The following is a 24,514-nucleotide window of genomic DNA, read 5'->3' on the forward strand; positions in this document are numbered from 1 at the left end:
CCTGGTCCGCATATCCCTCGAAATCTGTCCTATCCATGTACCTGTCCAAATGTCTCAACTGCTATGATAGTCCCTGCCTCAACTACCTCCTCCGGCAGCATGCATGGTTACGGGTATAATCTGATATCACGCAGAGCTTTTGACTGTATCGCAGTGCATGTGACAATAAACCAGTACCAAGTATTATTTTGCTGCAGATTCCATCATTTGCAGTCTCTTGTGTCTCCGCTCTCATTCAGTTTTTTCCCCCATATTTATTTGCCCTTCCCTCTCTCATTCTCTCCCTCTCCACTGTTCATTCATCTATTCCCTCTGCCTCATTCTATCTCTCTGCACTGTTTAGTCATTCCACCGTTCTCTCTCCCTCTCTCCCTTTCCTTCTCTCCCTCACTATCTATCAATCTACACCAACCTCTCTCCCATCCAGTTTCTTGTTTCCCAGTGCCCAACCCCCGGAAGTCCCGCCCTGGCACATCCCGGAGTCTAGATCGTGGGATTTCCCGAGCCTTTGCCTGATCCCGGGGCAGTGGGAGCGGCGACCAGACGCGCTGCTAACAGCGGCTCCTCTCCGCTACATTGTGTCAGTAGCCCCTCGCTGCCTTCATGAGAAGCCCAAGATGTCAGGGAAACATTACAAAGGACCTGAAGTCAGCTGCTGCATCAAGTACTTCATATTCGGCTTTAACATAATATTCTGGGTGAGTAGCATGTATGTTGCAACAGCAGAACAGGGTGGCGGGACGCTGGAAGGACGGGCGACACTGTGGGAAACAGAAGCGTCTGACAAGCAAATTTACAGCATTCAGTGTCCGAGACGGAGAGAGTACAAGAGGGTCTTTGTGTGTGTGAAACATAGAGAACCCCCAGGGCCTGCGAGGAAGCCGTCCACAAACACTGCATTCCCATTTTTACATTTTGTGTAAAAAAAAGTTTTAAAGATTTTTTTTGGTGAAATTGCACCAGTGTATTTGTTTTTTTCATTGCTTGATAATCGTTAGAAGTTATTTGTGTCCTTTATCCATTGCAGACTCCAAAACAAATTGCGACTTGTAGATTATGCAAGGCTCCCTGGCATCTTAACATTACAGTAAATCCTGTCTCTCGCACTTTTATACTGAATGGTCAAAATCTGCAGTTCTTTACCAGGAATTAGTTAAATAATAATCTGAAAGAAAGTTAATTTGATTGTGATGTTTATTAGAGGCAGTGGTTTACTAGTTTAACTGGTGATGTTTTGTATAAGTTCGTAAATTCTAGGAGCAGATTTAGATCATTCAGCCCATCAAGACTACTCTGTAATCCAATCATGACTGATCTACCTTTCCCCCTCAAACCTATTCTCCTGCCTTCTCCCCATAAACCTTGACACTCTTACTAATCAAGAATCTGTCAATATCCACCTTAACAATGTCAATTGACTTGGCCATCACAGCCATCTGTGGCAATGAATTCCACATACTCACGACCCTGGACCTTTGAGATTCCCCCCCCACCTCTCATCCTTCTAAACTACAGCGAGTACAGGCCCAGTGCCTTTAAATGCTGGGAACAAAGTACGTAGAAACACGTGGAAACAAAGAACTGCAGATGCTGATTCACCATAGAGTCATACAGCGCGGAAACAGGCCCTTCGGCCAAAGTTGCCCACACCAACCAACTATTCGTATGCAACTCATAACTGTATACAATCTCCATGTGGGCAGGTGAGGGGGAATAAGTATGGTGGAAATAAGTGGGGCTGATGGGATTTCTCTGAGAGCTAGTATTGAGTTTATGGGATGAACAGTCTACACTATAATAAAATATGAAGCATTATATTCCTTTCTCTCTAGCTGTATGTGTGTGTGTCATTGAGGCATAGAGCTGTACAGCATCCATTCATGCCCTTCAGCCCACCGTATTCTTGCCGACCAAATTGGCATACTGGGCTAGCCGCATTTGCTTGCATTTAGAGCTTGGTTTCATTTAGAGTCTTACAGCATGAAAACAGGTCCTTCGGCCCAACTTGCCCAATTACCTTGTCCGGCAGCTCATTCCATACACCCACCACACTTGGTGTGGAAAGGTTACCCCTCGGGTTCTTCTTAAATCTCCCCCCCCCCCCCCCCCCCCCCCCCCCATTTACCAGATTTATTCCTCTCATGATTTTATATACCTCTATAAGAACCCTCATCCTCTGGCGTTTTTCCTTCATCTCAGTCCTAAATGGCCAACCCCTTATTCTTAAACTGTGACCCCTGGTTCTGGACTCCCCCCAACATGGGGAACATTTTTCCTGCATCTAGCCTGTCGAATCCCTAAAGAATTTAATGCTTCTATAAGATCCCCTCTCATCCTAAATTACAGTGAATACAGGCCCAATTGACCCATTCTTTCATCATATGTCAGTCCTGCCATCCAGGGAACTAACCTGGTGAACCTACGCTGCACGCCCTCAATAGCAAGAATGTTCCTCCTCAAATTAGGAGATCAAAACTGCACACAATACTCCAGATGCGATCTCACCAGGGCCATGTACAACTGCAGTAGGATCTCTTTGCTCCTAAACTCAAAACCTCTCCCAATGAAGGTCAACATGCCATTAACTTTCTTCACTGCCTGCTGTACCTGCATGCTTACTTTCAGTGACTGATGTACAAGCACACCCAAGTCTCATTGCACCTCCCCTTTTCCTAATCTGACACCAATCAGATAATAATCTGCCTTCCTGTTCTTGCCACCATAGTGGATAGCCTCACATTTATCCACATTACACAGCATCTGCCATGCATCTGCCCACTCGCTCAACCTATCCAAGTCACCCTGCAGTCTCATAGCATCTTCCTCGCAACTCACACTGCCTCCCAGCTTTGTGTCATCTGCAAACTTGGAGGTGTTAGGAGCAGAATTAGGCTATTCGGCCCATCATGTCTACTCTGCCATTCATCATGGCTGATCTATCTCTCCGTCCCAATCCCATTCTCCCCATAACCCCTGACACCCTTTCTAATCAAGAATCTGTGAATCTCCATCTTAAAAATATCCATTGACTTGGCCTCCACAGCCGTCTGTGGCAATGAATTCCACAGATTCACCACCCTCTGATGAAATCAATTCTTCCGTTCTAAAGGTTCGTCCCTTTATTCTGAGGCTGTGCCCTCTGGTGCTAGATGCTCCCACTAGTGGAAACATCCTCTCCACATCCTCCCTATCCAGTTCACTTTATCCACTCTAGGCATCTGTGTGTGTGCATAAATCTTCCTGTTTCTGTATAAGGCAGGTCCTGAACTACAAACCATTGTCATAGAGTGATATAGTGTGGAAACAGGCCCTTCGACCCAACTTGCCCACACCGCCCAACATGTCCTTGTGTAGAAAGGAACTGCAGATGCTGGCTTACACCGAAGATAGATACAAAATGCTGGAGTAACTCAGCGGGACAGGCAGCATCTTCATCGAGACTGATGAAAGGACTCGACCTGAAACATCACCCATTCCTTCTTTCCAGAGATGCCTGTCCCGCTGAGTTACTCCAGCATTTTGTGTCTATCTTCAGTAGAAACCATTGTGTACGTGCCCCTTAAGGCCAGAAACATGACTGCTTCCTACAGTGAATGCGTTCATATGGAGTGAGACCAAGTTTTGTTTTTAATTGATGCGTCAGTTCAGAGTTTCAACATTAAAAAATTGGAATTATCTTGGAAGTATTGCTCAGTGTTGCAGCTGGAGGGTGTGGCTTTAAGTGTTGCAGGAGAGGTGGGAATTTGCATGATGTTTTCTGTTTTCAATTTTTATTTGATTTGGTGCAAGTTTATGACTTGCTGCTGCTTTGGAGAAACTGCATCCGAGAGTTAGGGCCGGATTTGGGAGACGTTCCCACAAGAGTACAGGAAGAGTGGTTGGGGCCTGGAACGTACTGCCAGGGTTGGTGGTGGAGGCAGTGCATTCCAGGCTTTAGATAGGCACATGGAAGTGCAGGGAATGGAGGGATATGGATCATGTGACGGCATATGAAAACAATTTAAATGAAAATCCACTACAAACATTGTGGGCCGAAGGGCCTGTTCCTGTACTGTAGTGTTCTATGTTCTAGAACAAGTTGAAACATTAAGGAAAAGGTGCAGAGAAGATTTACAAGGATGTTGCCAGGACACGAGGGCCTGTGCTACAGGGAGAGGTTGAGCAGGCTAGGACTCCATTCCTTGCAGCGCAGGAGGATGAGGGATGATTTTATAGAGGTGTACAAAATCATGAGCGGATGAGATCAGGTAAACGCACAGTCACTTGCCCAGAGTAGGGGAGTCGGTAACCGGTGGTCTTAGGTTTAAAGTGAGGGGAGAAAGATTAAAGATTTTTCACACGAACGATGGTGGATGGAACAAGCTGACAGATGAAGTCGTTGAGGCCAGTTTAAGAAACATGAAGTAGTTTAAGAAACATCCAGACAGATGCATGGAAAGGATAGTTTTTGAGGGATATGGGCCAAATGCAGGCAGGTTGGAGGAGTGTAGATGGGACATGTTGGTCAACGTGGACATGTTGGGACATAGGAGCTGTTTCCACTCGCTATGAATCTATGTGTGTGAAGGTGTTATGTACTCTCTAGGTGTGTTAGATACAAAATAAATGTTGGAAATACTTGGGCAGGCAGCTTCCAGAGAGAGTGGAAAACAGTGTTAATGTTTCAGGTGAGGGGCCCTTTGTCAGGTGTGATGAATTGTCTCTTGTTGACCTTAAATGGTAACCCTGCCATTCTTCCCCTACATCGACATACAGTGTGGAAACAGGCCCTTCGGACCAACTTGCTCACGCCAAACACCTCCCATCTACACTCGTCCCATCTACCTGCGTTTAACTCGAAGAAGATGGATGAACAAATAGGGGGGGGGGGTGGAACCTGAAACCTTCATTGCAGGGTGGAAGTGTCAAGGACTAGAGGGTATAGTCTTCAGATGAGAGGGGCAAAGTTTAAAGAAGATGAGAGGGGCAAGTTTATATACACTGAGTAGGGGGCTGGGGCCTGGAACACTGCCGGGGTAGTGGTGGAAGCAGGTACAACAGTGACTCTCACGAGACATTTAGATGGGTACATGGATATGGAGAGTATGAATCACATGCAGGCAGAGGAAATTAGCATCGTACTTGGCACAGATATTGTTGGCTGAAGTGCCTGTTTGTGTGCTGCTCTAGAGCATAGAACAGTACAGCACAGGAAAGGCCCTTTGGCACACAACATGTTGGTGCCAAACACAATGTCCTGTTAAACTTATTTAATCTGCCTATATATGATCCATATCCCTTTATTCCCTGCAATCCCATGTGCCTATCTAAAAGCTTCTTAAACGGCACCGCTGGCAACGCATTCCAGGCCCCGACCACTCCCTGTGTTTAAAAAAAACATGCCCCGCACATCTCCATTAAACTTTCTCCTTTTCACCTTGTGGCAATGCCCATTAATGTTAGACATATCCACCCCAGTTCTCCCCGTCTACCCTATCTATGCCTCGTAATTTTACATACTTCTATCAAGTCTCCCCTCAACCACCGTTCCAGGGACAACAATCCAAGTCTATCCAATTTATCCCTGTAGCTGAAACCCCATAATCCAGGCAGCATCCTGGTAAACCACCTCTGCACCCTCTCCAGAGCCTTCCCATCCTTCCTGTAATGGGATGACCAGAACTGCACGCAGTTGTTCTCTGTTCTAAGTAATCTGCTGCTTATCAGTAGGATTGCAACATGATTGTGAAGTGCCAGCGCATACCACCAGCCTTAATTGACTTATTCTGTGTAGTACTATTTCCCATGGTTTCCTGGAGCCCAGAATAACATCCATTGAAATCTGTTGCGTGTATTAGATTGCTCTGGGGATTCATCCCTGGATAAACCATTTGATCATCCCTTCCTCCCTCCAGTAATCTTGGTGTTCCAGGAAATTGGTGATGCCAATTAATATTTATCTATAACATAAAAAGTGTTAGCAAGAATTGCAATATCATTTTATTGCTTATATATTTTTTTGTTTAAATGGGCTACTTGAAGCAGCGTTCCTAGGGTGCTATAGTGCAGAAACAATGCCCTTCGGCACTGCTTGACCTTGCCGACTAACGTGCCCCATCTACACTAGTCCTACCTGCCCGCCTTTGGCCCATATCCCCCTAAACCTATCCTCTCCATGTACCTGTCCAAATGTCTATCAAATGTTATGATAGTAACCTGCCTCAACTACCTCCTCCGGCAGCTCTTTCATAAGTCACAGGAGCAGAATTGAGCCATTTGGTCCTTACAGTCTACTCTGCCATTCAATCATGGCTGATCTATCGTTCCCTCTCAACCCCATTCTCCTGCCTTCTCCCTGTAACCTTTGACACCCTTAATACGTTAAAAAGTCAAACTACCTCCACCAACAGATTGCTCCTTACCCTCACCACACTTTGTGTAAAAGATGCTACCCTTCTGGTTCATATTAAATCTCCCCCCCTTACCTGTCTCCTCCGTTTTCTTGATTCTCCTACTCTGGGGCAAAAGACTCTTCTTATGAACAGTTGTGAAAAGGTTGGAGAGGTTTTGGATTGTCACAGTGAGTCATTTACTGTCACCAGATTAGCTGGAAGAGGCATCTCACTGAAGCATGCAAAAACATGAAACACATCAAAGAAAATGAGTCACTTCAGAGGTTCAAAGGTCCTTATTGTTACATGTACCATTAAGGTACAGAGTGATATGTGAATTACCATACAGCCATACAAAAAAAGGATCAAAGAACTAAATGAAAGTTAACATATACATCCGCCACAGTGGATTCCCCACATTCCTCACTGTGATGGAAGGCGATAAAGTCCAATCTTCTTCCTCTTTATTCTCCCGTGGTCGGAGCAGTCGAACCATTCGCAGTCGGAGCGATCGAAGCTCCTGCGTTGGGGCGGTCGAAGCTCCTGTGGCTTGGACCGCGAGAGGCTTGACCTGAGACTGCGAGCTCCACGATGTTAAGTCTGTAGGCTCCCGCGATTGGAGCTCCCGAAGTTGGACTCCAGCAGAGGCCGCCGGCTCCTCAATGTTTGGCCGCAGTGCGGATGGAGATTCGATACGGGGGGGGGGGGGGGGGGGGGGAAGCGCATCTCTGTCAAGGTAAGAGATCCTCCCCCCCACCACCACCCCCTACATAAAACAAGCTAAAAAAACAGTGAAACATACATTTAACACATACTAAAACACAACAAAGAAGGAAGGGACAGACAGATTGTTGTTCGAAGACTTAACATCGTGGAGCTCGCAGTCTCGGGTCAAGCCTCTCGTGGTCCAAGCCACTGCTGGCGCCACCCGGTTGACTTGGTGGTACTTTAGAATTCCAAATGTAATTTTAAAGGAAGAGGACATCTCAGATGTCCCAGAATAGGAAGCCTCGTCGTGGAAGCAAACACGGTGAAGACACAGGAATTAAGTAAAGGGGATTGAGTCTTTGCATGGGCCAGGGTGGGATGAAGTGTAGTCCAGGTAACGGTGGGAGTGAGTGGGTTTGTAGTAGGTATCAGTTGATATTTTTTCTGCTGTGATGGAGACGGAGAGATCAAGAAAGGGGAGAAAGGTGTCTGAGACAATCCAAGTGAATTTGAGGGCCGGGTGGAAGTTAGTGATGTTAGACTTGTTCGAAGTCAACAAGTTCTGCATGGGGGCAGGAGGCAGCCTTGATACAGGCATCGATGCAGTGGAGAAAGAGTTGAGAGATGGTACCAGTTTAAGTTTGGAACAAGGACCGTTTAACATAACCAATAAAAAATCCCTGGATCCACCAATTGACTTAGAGATACGGCAGGAAACGGGTCCATCGAGTCCACGCCGACCATCGATCACCCCATGCACTAGTAATATCTTGCACCCCAGGGGGCAATTTACATGACAAACCTGCACGTCTTTGGAATGTGGGAGGAAATCGGAGCACCCAGAGAAAACCCACACGGTCACAGGGAGAATGTGCAAACACCGTACAGACAGCACCCGTAGTCAGGATCGAACCCAGGTCTCTGGCGCCGTGAGGCAGCAACTCTACCGCTGCACCACCAAGCTGCTCCGTGTAACAATATAAATTTCACATGCAGGGAAGAGGGGCGTAGAACATCTAATTAATTCTCCCTGGGAACAGCAATGAGTTGCATTACCACGGTAACTTAAATATGGTGAGCGAAGGATTCCTTGGCACCGCATTCAATGCTCCCGAAATAGCACTGACGCTAAAGTAAATAAAAACACAAGATACTTAGCAGGTCAGGCCAGCATCTGTGAAGAGATGTGTGAAGAAGCTGGATAGAGCACTGAAACGATTTACAAGGATGTTGCCAGGAATTGAGGGTCTGAGCTATTGGGAGAGGTTGAGCAGGCTAGAACTTTATTCCTTGGAATGCAGGAGGCCAAGGGGTGATCTTATTTGAGGTGTACAAAATTATGAGGGGAATAGATCTGGTAAATGCACAGGGTAGGAGATTAAAGAACAAGAGGACATGGGTTTAAAGTGAGTGGAGAACGATTTAATAGGAACCCGGGGTGCAACGTTTTCACACAGAGGATGGTGGGTATATGCAATGAACTGCCAGAGAAAGTAGTTGAATCAGGTACTATCTATATAACTAAAAGTCTCATCTTGACCACTTCCTGTCTGCACGGTATATTGATTTTTGAAAAACGCTACCATATATAGCTATGATTTTTGGCCATCTTACTCACAGTCCTCCTCCGCAGAGGCAGCCCTGAGGATTTTTCAGATCAATGAAAAATAAAAAAGTTATGTATATTTAAAAAATCTTTGGATCAGCTGATTGGTCCTCTCGCCTATCAATCACCATGATGAAGGTAACGCCCCTTCTGGGGGATCAGGAGTATAATGCCCAAATGGCATGGAATTGCATTTGAATTTGGTGGCCTGCACTCTGCTGGAATGGTATGAAATTGCATTTGAATTTGGTAGCCTGCACTCTGCTTGAAATGGTATGAAATTGCATTTGAATTTGATGGCCTGCACTCTGCTTGAAATGGTATGAAATTGCATTTGAATTTGGTGGCCTGCACTCTGCTTCAAATGGCATGAAATGAATGTGGTGGCTTGCACTCTGCTTGAAATGGTATGAAATTTATTTGGTGGCCTGCACTCTGCTTGAAATGGTATGAAATGAATTTGGTGGCCTGCACTCTGCTTGAAATGGATTTTCAAGGAAAAGCCATGAGCGAACTGTCAGCCCACCAGCCGTGAGTCAATCAACTGCTAGCCCAACAGCCGTGAGCGAGTTAACTGCCAGCCCAGCAGCCGTGAGTGAGTGAACAGCCAGCCCACCAGCCGTGAGCGAGTGAACTGCCAGCCCACCAGCCGTGAGTGAGTGAACTGCCAGCCCACCAGCCGTGAGTGAGTGAACTGCCAGCCCACCAGCCGTGAGTGAGTGAACTGCCAGCCCAAGAATCCATTCGGCCCACAATGTCCTTTCTAGCCATCTGGAAACCAGTCCGTTCGGCCCATAACACCCATACTAGTGCTCCAGAAAGCCCCCCCCCCCGCCACTGGCCACCAATATTGAAATTGGTGGAGAGGTGGAATATTGCGTTGGGGGGCCAGCCAGGATTGAAAAGGATTGGAAAGGTTTAGAGAGATATGGGTCGAGCTTAGATGGGGCATCTTTGGTTGGCATGAATGAGTTGGACTGAAGGGTCTGTTTCCGTGCTGTACGACTCTGATGTTACAAACTTTTCAGTATTGACACTGCGCCAGTTAGGGAAAGTTTAACACCAGTTACCGAGAGCTGGGTCAAAGTGGTCGTTTCGAGTGTCTTAATGGACGACACAGTGTCTTAACAACAGTGCTGCTGCCTTACAGTGCCTGAGACCTGGATTCGATCCTGACTATGGGTGCTGTCTGTACAGAGTTGAGTTTAGTTTATTGTCACATGTACCAAGGTAGAATGAAAAACTTTTGTTGCGTGCTATCCTTTGTTGCGAGTTTATACATTCTCCCAGTGACTGCGTGGATTTTCTCTGGATGAACCTTTGGGATTCTTCACCCCACGGGGCCACGGGGTTGCCCATTTGAGACACGTTGAAAGATTTTTGTATGTGGATATTTTTAAGGTGGAAATTGACAGATTCTTGATTAGTACGGATGTCAGGGGTTATGGGGTGAAGGCAGGTGAATGGGGTTAAGAGGGAAAGATAGACCAGCCATGATTGATTGGTGTAGACTTGGTGCCAAATGGCTTAATTCTGCTCCTATAACCTATGAATTCATGACATAGATGGTTAACATGACAGAGATTTGCTTTGATCTTATTGAATTGCCAGCAGGAATGAGGAGCTGAATGGCCAAATGCATAATGTTTTTGCAGTGCAGATGCATTGGGATTAGAAACTTGTGCTTCCAGAGAGTTTGTGGAAAATAAGGATGATCATTTTAAGATTTAGATGCTGGGTTACGAAAAAGACACAAGAGTGGATGAGAAAGTGGGATAATATTCAGCTATTGTGAACGCGTGATCGATGGTCGAAGCGGACTTTGTGGGCTGAAGAGCCTGTTTCCATGCTGTCCTCCAAACTGAACTAACCACCAACTAAACTGCAAACCAACCTCCCTTCCATTGACTCCATCTACACCTCGCGCTGCCTCAGCAAGGTCACCAGCATAATCAAGGACGGGTTGTGCCCCAGTCACTCCCCTCTCCTATCGGGCAAAAGGTATAGAAGTATGAAAACACACACCTCCAGATTCAGGGACAGTTTCTTCCATGCTGTTAACAGGCAACTGAACTATCCCATCAACAACTAGAGAGCAGTCCTTTGTTACTATCTACCTCAATGGAGACTCTTGGACTATGTTTGATCAGACTTTACTGGACTTTATCTTGCACTAAACTTGTTCACATTATTCTCTTTATCATGTATCTGTGCACTGTGGATGGCTCGATTGTAATCATGTATTGTCTTTCCACTGACAGGTTAGCACGCAACAATCTCGGTACGCGTGACAATAAACTAAACTGAGCCCTCAGTAGATTTTTAAGTGTGGGAGGTGTTTGGAGTTGGGCAGATTGCTTGCAGTGACGTATACCTACAGAGCCTGGTGGCAATTTGCAAGCGTACTCTGCTGCTGCATTGATGAGTGCATTAGCAGGCAGAGCATGCACGCATTATCACGGGTTCCAAGGCTGTGTCACAGGAACTGCAAACCTTGCAGCAACCAGGGAGCTTGAGGGCCCTTGCCTAACTGTGAGACTGGCGAGCCATCTACAGCAGCCGGCCTGAGCCTGTGCCAGCCCTGTAATGCAATAACGTCATGTTTTAAGCAGGGGTTACGTGCTTGAAAAGCAGCCTGTAATTCAAAAGCGCGCATAGTAAACAAAATCCTGACTATGCTGTCAGCGGTAAATTTGAGCATGTTTTTCCAAAAATACCACCGCGTACAGTAAATCAGACTTTGGCATTAAAGGAACAAGCCTGTTATTTCAGGAATGCATCCAGCAAACACATGTAAAACGCAAGGTGGCTGTATTAAAACTACTAGAGGGCATAGGTTTAAGGTGATGGGCTAGAGAAGATGTGGGCGTTTTTTTTACACAGAGTGTGATGGGTGCCTGGATCGCGCTGCCAGGGGCGGTGGTAGAGGCAGATATGATGGTGGTGTTTAGGAGACTTTTGGATAGGCACATGGATATACAGGGCATGTTGGATATGGATCACATGCAGGCAGAGGAGATTAGTTTAACATGGCATTGTGTTTGGCACAGACATTGTGAATCAAAGAACCTGTTCCTGTGCTGTTCTATGTGTAGGAAGGAACTTCAGATGCTGGTTTCATATCGAAGATAATCGCAAAATCCTGGAATAGCTCAGCGGGTCTGGCTACATCTCTCGAGAAAAGGAATGGGTGACGTTTTGGGTCGTAACCCTTCTCCAGAGTCAAGAAGGGCTGAAGAAGAATTCAGACTGGAAACATCTCCTATTCATGTTCTCCAGAGATTCTGCCTGAGCTGCTGAGTTACTCCAGCATTTTGTGTCTATCTTCTGTACTGTTCTATATTCTACATGCCCGCTCCAGTTCGAGGGCAGCCTGAGGCCCAGAATGTCCACTGCAGATGTTCAGTGCGAGGTCAGCAGTGGAGTGGACAGTTCAGCCCTTGCTTCTGCCGCTCAACATCTGATCTTTACCCAGCCTCGTGGTGTCACTTCTGTCTCATTTTGTGCACAGAACGGTTTAGGGGGGATATGGACCAAACGTCGGCAAGTGGGAATGGGGGGGGGGGGTAAAAAAGCTTTTCACTGCAACTCGGTACATGTGATAATAAGCTAAAGTAAACTAGTGTAGGGGCATTGTGGTTGGCATGGGCAAGTTGGGCAGAAGGGACTGCATCCTGGCAGCACCATCCACCCTACAGTATGAGTGGGAATTGAACCCTCTTGACGGAATTAAGAGCATGCCAACTTGGATTGGTTTCTCTGGGATGTCAGAAGCTGAGGGTAGACCTGATAGAAGTATATAAAATGACGAGAAGCATAGATAGGGTAGAGGGCATAGCATTAATATGAAAGGGGGGAAAATTGTTCAAGTTTAAAGGAGGGGCAAGCTTTTTTCACAGGGTGGTGGGAGCCTGGCCTGCGCTGCCAGGGGTGGTGGTGGGGGCAGATACCATAGTGGCATTCAAGATGCTTTTAGATAAGCACATGGAAGTGCAGGGAATGGAGGGATATAGGAGGACCAGAGGCCACAGCATCAGAATAAAAGGATGCACCTTTAGAAAGGAGATGAAGAGGAATTTCTTTATTCAGAGGGCGGTGAATCTGTGGAATTTATTGCCACAGAAGGCTGTGGGGGCCAAGTTAGTGGGTATTGACAAATTCTTGATTAGCAAAGGTGTCAGGTGTCAAGGGAAGAAGGCAGGTGAATGGGGTTGAGAGGGAAAGATGGATCAGCCATGAATAAACGGTGGAGTAGACTCGATGGGGCCCAATGGCCTACTCGTGCTCCTGGAGCTTATGCATTTATCTTATGGATCATGTGCAGGCAGAGGAGATTAGTTTAAATTTGCATCATATTCAGCACGTATGTTATGGGATGAAGGGCCTGTTCCAGTGCTGCACTGTATTATGAGCCACAGCAGACATTGCAGAGTGCAGTAACTAGATTAATATTTAATCAGCTGCAATGTTTGCTCAGTCAAGATGTTTCAAGTTGTGGATTGAGAAGAAATTAAGCGTTATGAACAGTGAGGAGAGCCGTGAGTGACATTGGGATGTTTAAGAAGGAACTGCAGATGCTGGAAAATCGAAGGTAGAAAAAAGTGCTGGAGAAACTCAACGGGTGCGGCAGCATCTATGGAGCGAACGAAATGGGTAACGTTTCGGGCCAAAGACTGATCTGATGTAGGGTTGGGGGGGGGGGGGGGGGGGGGGGGGGGGGGGGGGGGGGGGGGGTGGGGGGGGGGGAAGAATGGAAGAGGAGGAGTCAGAGGGCTGAGGGAGAGCTGAGAATAGGAAGAGACAATAGGGGGGGGGGGGGGGGGGGGGGGGGGGGGGGGGGGGGGGGGGGGGGGGGGGGGGGGGGGGGGGGGGGGGGGGGGGGGGGGCTACCGGAAATTAGAGAAGTCAATCTTCATGCCATTGGGGTGTAAACTGCCCAATCGAAATATAAGGTGCTGCTCCTCCAATTTCCGGTGGTGTTCACTCTGGCCACAGAGGAGGCCCAGGACAGAAAGGTCGGATTCAGAATGGGAGAGGGAGTTGAAGGGCTGAGCCACAGGGAGATCAAGTTGGTTAATGCGGACCGAGCGGAGGTGCATTGGGACGTTGGAGAGAGCGTGGAATGGGCAGACACTGGGATAACACGTTCCCCTCCCATAGTTACCTCCCCGTGAGCCGTGCACAGCAAACATCTCCCGGCGAGCTGCAGCTGTATCCCAACAGCAAGCCTGGCTCGCCCGCCGTGGAACTGAGAACCTAACCCCGGAGATGGAAGCCCCTGAGCCCGGTCCCTGCTCACCCCTGAAGACCGGGAACTGGAGAGAAGGATGGAGGGAGATAGCGGCAGATGCTGTACAAAGGGCTGGTATGAAGAACGGGTGGGTGTCTTCCCTTCTGCTCCCTCAAGGTCGGCTGTGGGGGGCACCCCCCGGGGAACAAGGGCTGAAGGTGGCCGGGCAAGGAGAGGGACGACGGTTCATGGGATGACCGGAATGGAGGCGATGGCTGCAACGGGCCTTTGTGGCCAAAACGGCGACTCCTGCATATGGCTCGGCGGGCTGTTCTGTACTAACAAGGGGATTGTGCTTATATATGGCGACTATCTTGCTGAGCTGTGGGTCAAAAAAACGTATTTCACCGTACCTTGGTACACGTGATAACGAAGAAACCATTGATGCAAAGAATTGCAGCTTAATGCTTCCATGAGAAAACGAGAGACGGTTTAAATCAGGTACAGGAACACATAACAAGTGTGGATATAATACGCAAGAGTGTTGCATCTACCAGCAATGGAACAATGAAAATTATAATTGCTGCTGCTGCTGCTTTACAGGCCCATCAAAGCAATAGCACACAAACAAATATACAATAATCAACAATACAATGAATTAATAATAGGTAATGCAAAGTAACATAATAAATATATAACCAAAGTACATAGTGCAACCATAGCAAAGTTCTTTGTCGGGTCATAGAGGCAAAGAGTCGTACTGTATAGAAACTTGCCCTTTGGCCCAACTCATCCATGCCAACCCAGATGCCCCGTCTACGCTGGTCGCATTTGCCCATGTTTGGCCAATATCCCTCTAAACCTTTTGTATCCGTACACCTGTACAAGTCCTTTAAATGCCGTTATAGTACCTGCCTCGGCTCTTCCCTGTGGCAACTCGTTCCATATTGTGAAACCAAGTTCTAGTTGCTGAGGTAGGGTTGAGGTTAGTGTGGTGCAGTGTTCAACAGCCTGATGGTTGCCACGAACAAGCTGTTCTGGAGGTCACGGTTTTCAGGCTCCTGCACCACCTTCCCGATGGTAGCTGTGAGATGAGAGTGTGGCCAGGGTGGTGTGGGTCTGTGGTGATATTAGCGGCGGCATTGAGGCGGCGGCTCTTGTAGGCCCAATTTAACGAAACGTGCAGGGCACAGTTGAGAAAGCCATTGAGAAATAAAAAGATATAGCTCTTTTTTTAAGAAAATGTTGCAATGAGCCTTTTAATGGGGAGAGAAAAGACTTGCCTTCCATCACAGTGGGTCCACTGTGATGGATGTTTGTGTGAATTTAATTATGTGTATGTCTGTAAGACAGTGTCTTTGTTTGTATGGCTGTGGAAACAACATTTCGTTTGAGTCTCACTGGGGCTCAAATGATAATAAATTTGTATTGTATTGTATTGTATTGTTAAAAGCAATGATCCACAGATCATCCTCTGACTAAAGAAATTCCTACTCATCTTCTTTCTAAAGGTATGTCCTTTTATTCTGAGGTTGTGCCCTCTGGTCCTAGACTTGCCCACTAGTGGAAACATTCACTGTATGCAGGCCTTTCACTATTCGGTAAGATCCCTGCACATCCTTCTAAACTCCAGCGAGTACAGGCCCAGTGCCTTCAAACGCTCATCATACGTTAACCCAGTCATCCCCGGGATCATTCTCGTAAACCTCCTCTGGACCCTCTCCAACACCAGCTTATCCTTCCTCAGATATTGGGCCCAAAACTGCTCACAATATTACAGATGCGGTCTGACCATCACCCTATACAGCCTCAGCATTACATCCCTCTTTTTGTATTTGTTTCCTTTCAAATTAAGCATCTGTCTTGATGGGCTGAATGGTCTGCCCTGTCCTTGAAGCTTGACAGGTGATTTGGGCAGTACGAGGACTGACACGTTGCCCATATTGTCCAAAGCTGGGTGAGGGGATCATTTCAGGAACTGATCTAGAGTAAATGGTTGCTAGGGCAACAGGACACAGTCAACGAGGCCAGGTTGAGAATTTGGTTCCAAACAGTTTTTTATTTCACTTTCATTGAATACGTCATGGTAAATATTTCTCAAAAAATAATGCCTTGACGTCTCCTGTTCTCATGTTCCCCGTTGCTATAGTAATGATTTGCTAGGTCAAGTGAAGATTTTTTTTTCCCAAAGGTTTTTGTTTTTTTCTACCCACTGATTGGTGATCTTTAGATAGACAGAAAGTGTTGGAGTAATTCAGCCGGGCAGGCCGAAGGGTTGGCTTGATGGCGCAGTGGTAGAGTTGCTGCCTCACAACGCCAGAGACCTGGGTTCATTCCTGACCATGGGTGCCGTCTGTACGTAGTTTGAACATTCTACTTGTAACCGCGAGGGTTTTCTCCGGGCATTTGTTCACACATTCCAAAGACACGCGGGTTTGTAGGTTAATTGACTTGTGTAAGTTGCCTCTAGTACATAGGATAGAACTCGTGCACGAGTGATCGATGATCAGCTTGGACTCCGTGGGCCGAAGGGCCTGTTTCCATGCTGTATCTCTAAAGTAAGTTGAACTGACTCCCACTGAATGAATAAAACAATATCTGACCAGGAAGCATAGTTTAACTGAACCAGGGTGCACTGAAGTCATCAGTTCCTAATTGATCTGACACCCAATTGGTCTGCCTTTCAACCGTGGTTGATTTTCTCTCTTAATACCATATTCCTACCTCCACACCATGCCCTTGATCTCTGCATTTGACCAACTGCTATCCTCTAGATGCTGTTCCTGTATTTTGACCATCATGTTATGGAAAACTCAGCAAGGGTTCAGAGTGTTTAATTATATATACTAGGACAGGAACAATTAAATTCTTACTTGCTGCAACTTTACGGGCACATTAGAGTCTGGAGATACAGCATGGAAATGGGCCCTTTGGCCCACTGAGTCAACATTGGTCACCCATTCACGCTAGTTCTATGTTATCCCACTTTCTCATCCACTCCCTACACAGCGAGGAGTGGGGATTCTACAGAGGACCAGTTAACCTTCCAACCTACACATCATTAGGATGTGGGTGGAAACTGGAGCACCCGGAGTATACCCACGGGGAGGACATGCAAACTCCACATGGGCAGCTTTCGAGTTCTGTGCCAGAGACCCGGATTTGATCCGGACCACGGGTGCTGTCTGTAAGGAGTTTGTACATCCTCCTAATGGTTTTATCTGGGTGCTCTGGTTTCCTCCCACATTCCAAAGAGGCGCAGGTTTGTAGATTAATTGGCTTTGGTAAAAATTGTAAATTGTCCTAGTGTGTAGGATAGTGCTAGTCTACTGCGTGATCGCTGATCAGTGCAGACTCGGTGGGCTGAAGGGCCTGTTTTCCCGCTGTATCTCTAAACTAAACTAAACTATGTACTTGAAATTTATTGTGAGCCTGGGATGATATATAGTTGATGCTGGTAATCTGACATAGTTCCCAGTTGTCTGAAAGAATAGCATTTGGGTATGATTCTGTTTTGCTTTGACTTTTCAGTCATTGTCAGGTAAATCACTGGACCATATAAAGAAATGGATGAACTGTCAGTCTGTGGGGACTTGTGGCATCATGACAATTGGTGAGGCAGTATATTATGTTGCGCTGTGATAAATGTTTTGCAGTATGCTCATTCAATGGTGAGTCATTGTGATACAGAGAACCCATGCCGAATTTGATCTTGTTCCCTCCGTGGGGAAACCCTTTGCAATTTCTTGCGGTCTTGGATGGATCTGTTCCCCACCCCCCCTCAATCGCAGCATGGTTGGGGAACGGTGCTAACCAAGACAGCAAGAAATTGCAGAGTTGTGGACGTGCCCCAGACTATCATGTAAAGCAACCTCCCTTCCATTGACTCCATCTATACTTCATGCTGCTTCGGCAAGGCCACCAGTGTAATTGAGGGCCAGTCTCACCCCGGTCACTCCCTCTTCTCCCCTCTCCCATCAGGCAGGAGGTACAGAAGCGTGAAAACGCACACCTCCAGATTCAGGGACAGTTTCTGTCCACTCACCAACTAGGGAGTGGTTCCCCTTGGACTATCTTTAATTGGATTTAACTGGACTTTATCTTGCACTAATTCCCTTTATCTTGTGCTAATTCCCTTTATCCTACATCTGTACACTGTGGATTGTAATCATGTGTACTCTTTCCGCTGACTGGATACAATGCGACAAAAAAACCTTTCACTGTACCTCGGTGACAGTAAACTAAAAGATGGTGCCAGAACGAGGTGACTGTGTATGTTGCTCCCAGACAGAGTTGATGTGGACAAGCTTTTCCCTTTGAGAATAGGGAAGATTCAAACAAGAGGACATGACTTCAGAATTAAGGGACAGAAGTTTAGGGGTAATATGAGGGGGAACTTCTTTACTCAGAGAGTGGTAGCGATGTGGAATGAGCTTCCAGTGGAAGTGGTGGAGGCAGGTTCATTGGTATCATTTAAAAATAAATTGGATAGGCATATGGATGAGAAGGGAATGGAGGGTTATGGTATGAGTGCAGGCAGGTGGGACTAAGGGAAAAAAAGTTGTTCAGCACGGACTTGTAGGGCCGAGATGGCCTGTTTCCGTGCTGTAATTGTTATATGGTTATAAGAGGGTCTGCCATCATCCATCCAGTCGATATGCGCTTTTGGAAATACCTGCTTGAATAAGACCATAATACGTAGATACAGAATTAAGCCGTTTGGCCCATCTACTCTGCTCCACCATTAACTCCTGGCCGATCTATTGTTTCCACTCAAACCCATTCTCCAGCCTTCCTGGAATCTTTGATGCCCTTACTAAATGAGCGGCACAATGATGCAGTGGTAGAGTTACTGCCTTACAATGCCAGAGGCCTAGGTTTGCACCTGACTACGGGTGCTGTCTAAAACAGTTTGTACGTTACTCCCTGTGACTGAGGATGCTCCATTTTCCACCCACATTCCAAAGACATGTGGGTTTGTAGCAGGGCAGAGGAATTGGAGTGGGAACAATTTTGGTGTTGCTGGAGTCGGTAAAATAGTCCTGACTCCGACCTCAACATAATTTTCAGAGACTGCGTAAATGGGGAAAAAAATCCCACTTTTTAAACATACTGCACACATTATTTCCGATTACGAATTTTCATGATTTACTGCAAATGAAAATCGTCAGTGATAATTCATTCTTTCTCAACAGCAGTAAACACTCATCTTGACAAAAAAATCAGGTAATTTTTCGTCAATACAAACCATAATTTCTACTTTCAGTGGGATGCCTGGCACAATATTCTAGGTTGAAAGGTTAGTAAGGGGTTGGGTAATGAAGGGGAAAAAAGGTCAGAGCTCATTTAGGTAAAAGTATAGTAACCTAAACTAATGGGGGGCAGCGTTCCCCTGACCCCCCCCCCCCCCAACCTAATCTAAACTAAGGGGGGGGGGGGGGGCTACGTTCTCTTGACCCACCTAATCCCTTAAAACAAGTTTCCTCAAATTATTAAGGACATGGGTTTAAAAGTTAGCCTGATGATTCATGTACGTAGTTCTTATAGAAACATAGAAACATAGAAATTAGGTGCAGGAGTAGGCCATTCGGCCCTTCGAGCCTGCACCGCCATTCAATATGATCATGGCTGATCATCCAACTCGGTATCCCGTACCTGCCTTCTCTCCATACCCCCTGATCCCCTTAGCCACAAGGGCCACATCTAACTCCCTCTTAAATATAGCCAATGAACTGGCCTCGACTACCCTCTGTGGCAGAGAGTTCCAGAGATTCGCCACTCTCTGTGTGAAAAAAGTTCTTCTCATCTCGGTTTTAAAGGATTTCCCCCTTATCCTTAAGCTGTGACCCCTTGTCCTGGACTTCCCCAACATCGGGAACAATCTTCCTGCGTCTAACCTGTCCAACCCCTTAAGAATTTTGTAAGTTATGAAGTGCCATCTTGTGTAATGTCATCATAGCAGATTTAGAATCATTATATTTAGGGGTCGGGATCCGAGTCAGATACACAAGAAATCAAAGAGTTGGAGTCGGGTATTTTGGGTATCGACTGGTTTGTAGGTTAATTGGCTTCTGTAAATTGCCTCCTCGTGTGTAGGATAGAACTAGTGTACGGAGCGATTGTTGGTCGGTACGGACTCAGTGGGCTGAAGGGCCAGTTTCCATGCTAATTCTCTAAAACTAATCAAGAACTTATCAATCCCCACTTTAAAAATACCTTGAAGAATACCAAAAGAATCTTGTAGAGATTCCTGGCCGAAAGGCCTGATTCCATGCTGTATTTCTAAACTAAACTAAACATGCCTTCACACTTCAGTGTGAGGAATTGCAAAGTGGATTGTCGGCCACCGATTATTCGTTCACACAAGTTCTATTTTATCCCACTTTCCCATCCACTCCCTGCACGCAGGGGACAATTTGCAGAGGGCTAACTAACCTTCAAACCCACACGTCTCTGGGATGAGGGAGGAAACTGGAGCACCCAGAGGAAACCCATGCTGTCACAGGGTGAGTGTGCAAACTCCACACCGAGAACGTCCGAGTGTCGGATCAAACCAGGGTCTCTGGTGCCGTGAGGCAAATAAGTTAGATTTCATTCAACCATTTCCTACTCCAGTCTTGTCTTTGCAGAGGCAGATTATTTTCCTCTTGTGTGCAGAAGAATGCAGATGGGTTCTTGAGAAGTTTGGGTGGCATGGTGGAGCACGGGTAGAGTTGCTGCCCTACAGCGCCAGACACACGGGTTCGATCTGACTATGGGTGCTGTCTGTACGCAGTTTGTACATTCTCCCTGTGACTGTGGGTTTTCTCCAGGTGCCCTGGTTTCCTCCCACACTCCAAAAACGTGCAGATTTGTAGGTTAATTGGCTTTGGTAGAATTGTTCCGAATGTGTAGGATAGTGTTAATGTACAGGGTGACTGCCGGGCTGCATGGACTCGGTGGGCCGAGGGGTCTGTTTAGGCGCTGTCTCTCTAAACTACTAAAGTTTCTTTGGATCTGTTTCTCCGTTTCAGTCTCTTGGCTGCAGATTGTTGATTCCTTGCTAATCCAAGAGAGGTCCATATGTTTCCAATTTGACCAGATGGGGCTGAAAGTTCCTTTGCTGCCAAGTATCAAAGCAGCATGTGAAATATCTATTTGAAGGAATTGACAAATACTGGAAAAGCAGAATGATTTCTATGTTGAACCGTGACATGGTATGTTTAAAACATTTGTTATGCTGATAAAGGTTTGTACTCGGGCATTTCAACATAAAGATTACTGAAAGTTGTCATATGAATTGAGCTAGTCTCAATGATGTTTGGTGTACTTTGTTGTAAACCAGCATCTGTAGTTCCTTGGTTATTCAACAAGATCCTGCCTGACCCGAGTATTGTGTGGTGGGGATATGGAAAGAGCTGCCAGGGCAACTAGTTGAGGCAGGTGCTATAACAACATTTAAAAGACATTGGACAAGGACATGGATGGGAAAGGTCAGGGGTGCTTCATTGTCATATGTACTGAAACAGAACAATGAAATTCTTACTTGCAGCAGCACAACATGTATGTAAACACAATAAATCGATTATCGTAGTGGAATTTCACAGGGATCTGTGCTGGGACCTCTGCTGTTTGTGATATATATAAATAACTAGTACGTAAATGGAAAAGGGTTGGTTTGTAAGTTTGCAGGTTGCAGTCTCTGGGTGTCCCGGTTTCCTCCCACATCCCAAAGACGTGTGGGTTAATTGGTCCTCTGTAAATTGTCCCGAGTGTGTAGGGAGTGATGAGAAAGTGGGATAACATAAAACTGGTGTGAACGGGTGATTGATGGTTGGTGTGGACTGGATGAGCCAAAGGGCCTGTTTCCATGCTGTATCTTGAAACTAAACTAATAGGAGTCGGTCCTGACTACAGGTGCTGTCTGTATAGAGTTTGCACGTTCTCCGTGTGACCACGTGGGTTTCCTTCAGGTGCTCCGGTTTCCTCCCATGTCCCAAAGTCGTGCAGGTTTGTAGGTAAATTGTCCCTAGTGTGTTGGATAGAGCTAGTGATCACTGGTCAGCATGGACTTGGTGGGCTGCTGGGCCTGTTTCCACACTGTTTCTCTAAACTAAACTCTTAAGTTATCAGATTGATGAAAGTTAACAAACTTCATGGCAACCAATCTTTGGGATAGGTTTTGCTCCTATTTGGAAGATAATGAGTTAATTAGGACATTCAGCAAGGCTTTGTACATGGTCGATCATGTCTCACTAGCTTTGAGTTTTTTTAGGAGCAGACGAAGGTAATTGAGTCGATAGATGTTGTCTACATGGATTTTAGTAAGGCCTTTGAGAAAGTTACCCCGGTAAGTTGAGCTGCGAATCAACTGAACACACTGAATATCTACTGAACTGTGAGTGCGGTGTTTTGTGTGGTTTTATGGTGGTTTCACCTTGCTTGAAATGGTATGAAACTGCATTTGAATGTGGTGGCCTTGCACCCTGCATGAAATGGTATGAAACTGCACTTGAAATTAGTGACCTTGCACCCTGCTTGAAGTGGTATGAAACTGCACTTGAATTTTGTGGCCTTGCACCCTACTCGAAGAGGAATGGAATTTCAAGGAATAGCCGTGAGTCAACTGCCAGCCCACCAGCCGTGAGTGAGCTATCAGCACTTCAGGCTTGAGGGACTGAGCTGTCACCCCAAGAATCCATTTGGCCCACAATGTCTATACTAGCCCTCTGGAGACCAGTAGTCCCTGCAGCCAACAACACCCATACCAGCTCTCCAGAAAGCTCCCCCACTGGCCACCAATATTGGAATTGGTGGAGAAGTGGAATATTGCGTCGGGGGACCAGCCCTCCCGTGTGAACATAGGACCCAACGGGTCCCACTTAGTCTAGTATCTGTCTAAATGCCTTTTGAAAGTCATAATTGTATCGGCTTTTATTGCTTCTTTTGGCAGCTCACTCTTGATATGGACTACCCTGTGGACCACTCTCTGAGTGGAAAAAGTTTCCCCAAAAGTCCCCCTCAAATGTCTCACCTCTCACCTTAAGCCTGTTGAACGTAGAACAGTACTGCACAAGAACAGGCCCTTCGGCCCACAATGCCTGTGCCGAAGATCATGCAAAGACCTACTCTTATCTGCCTGAACATAAAATTCATATCCCTCCAATCCCTGCATAGCCATGTTCCTATCCAGAAGCATCTCAAATGCCACAATCATATCTGCCTCTACCATCATCCCACAGTTTGTTCCTGGCACCCATTGTGTAAGTCTCCGCATATCTCCATATAACAATTACAGCAAGGAAACAGGCCATCTCGGCCCTACAAGTCCGTGCCGAACAATTATTTTCACCATCTACCTGCACTCAGACCATAACCCTCCATTCCTTTCCCATCCATATACCTATCCAATTTATTTTTAAATGATAAAATCGAACCTGCCTCCACCACTTCCACTGGAAGCTCATTCCACACCGCTACCACTCTCTGAGTAAGGAAGTTTCCCCTCATGTTACCCCTAAACTTCTGTCCCTTAATTCTGAAGTCATGTCCTCTTGTGTGAATCTTCTCTACTCTCAATGGGGAAAAGCTTGTCCACGTCAACTCTGTCTATCCCTCTCATCATTTTAAAGACCTCTATCAAGTCCCCCCTCAACCTTCTGCGCTCCAGAGAATAAAGACCTAACTTACTCAACCTTTCTCTGTAACTTAGTTGCTGAAACCCAGGCAACATTCTAGTAAATCTCCTCTGTACGCTCTCTATTTTGTTGACATCCTTCCTATAATTGCCTTTAAACATTGCCCCTCTCACCTTAAAGCTGTGCCCTCTACTATTTGTTTTTTTTTCCATCCTTGCAAACAGTTCATACTGTCTACCCTATCAATGTCTGATAATTTTATATACTTCTATCAGGTTCCCCAAAATCCTCTTAAATGCCACTGTCGTACCTGGCAGACCAACCCAGGTGCCCACCACCCTCTGTGAGAAAAATAAGTTGACCTGCACATCTCCTTTAAACTTTGTCCCTCACACCTTAAAGCTGTGCCCTCTAGTTTTTTACATTTCCATGCTGGGGAAATGGTTCTGACTGTCTACACTGTCTTTGCCTCTGATAATTTAAAATACTGCTATCAGGTCTTCCCATAACCTCCAATGTTTCAGAGATTCTAGTTTAAGAATTCTCGACCCTGGGAAAATTTTGAGGGAAGAACCATTTCCTCATTGCAGACCAAATGCATGACCACGTAAGCCAAGACTGTCCATTAATCTCGGGCTTTGAGCAGCCACTTAAATTCTTTAACATTTTATACCGTTGCAGAACGAGAAGTGCAACTAATTAAAAATAACAGTCGGCCTCATAAGGTTCCTGAAAGAAGGAAGTCCAAGCAGAGATCAGAAGGTTGCTGGCAATACATCAGGCGTTGCCATCGAGTGTGTCTGCAACTGGGTGTTAGCTCAGTCAGGGGCATAGATAGGACCAGAATCTTTCTCTCAGGCTAGAAATTGCAGAGGGGTGGCTCTGTGGTGCAGCGGTAGAAGTGCTGTTTTACCTGGGTTTCTGCCAGAGCCCCGGGTTCGATCCCGACTACCGGTGTTGTCTGTGACCGCGTGGGTTTCCT

At 46.3% G+C, this 24,514-nt stretch overlaps 1 protein-coding gene across 1 annotated transcript in view; it reads left to right on the plus strand.

The window, feature by feature from the left end:
* The first annotated feature begins 457 nt into the window (after window positions 1-457).
* The window catches only part of LOC129700713 (tetraspanin-5), a 76,769-nt gene continuing 52,712 nt past the window's right edge, over window positions 458-24,514 (plus strand). The window contains exon 1 of the mRNA XM_055641321.1: window positions 458-698. Within this exon, the coding sequence (XP_055497296.1) occupies window positions 618-698 (81 nt within the window). The 5' untranslated portion in view covers window positions 458-617. The remainder of the gene's footprint in view (window positions 699-24,514) is intronic.

This window comes from Leucoraja erinacea, chromosome 1 (assembly GCF_028641065.1).
Source record: "Leucoraja erinacea ecotype New England chromosome 1, Leri_hhj_1, whole genome shotgun sequence".
Lineage (NCBI taxonomy): Eukaryota > Metazoa > Chordata > Chondrichthyes > Rajiformes > Rajidae > Leucoraja > Leucoraja erinaceus.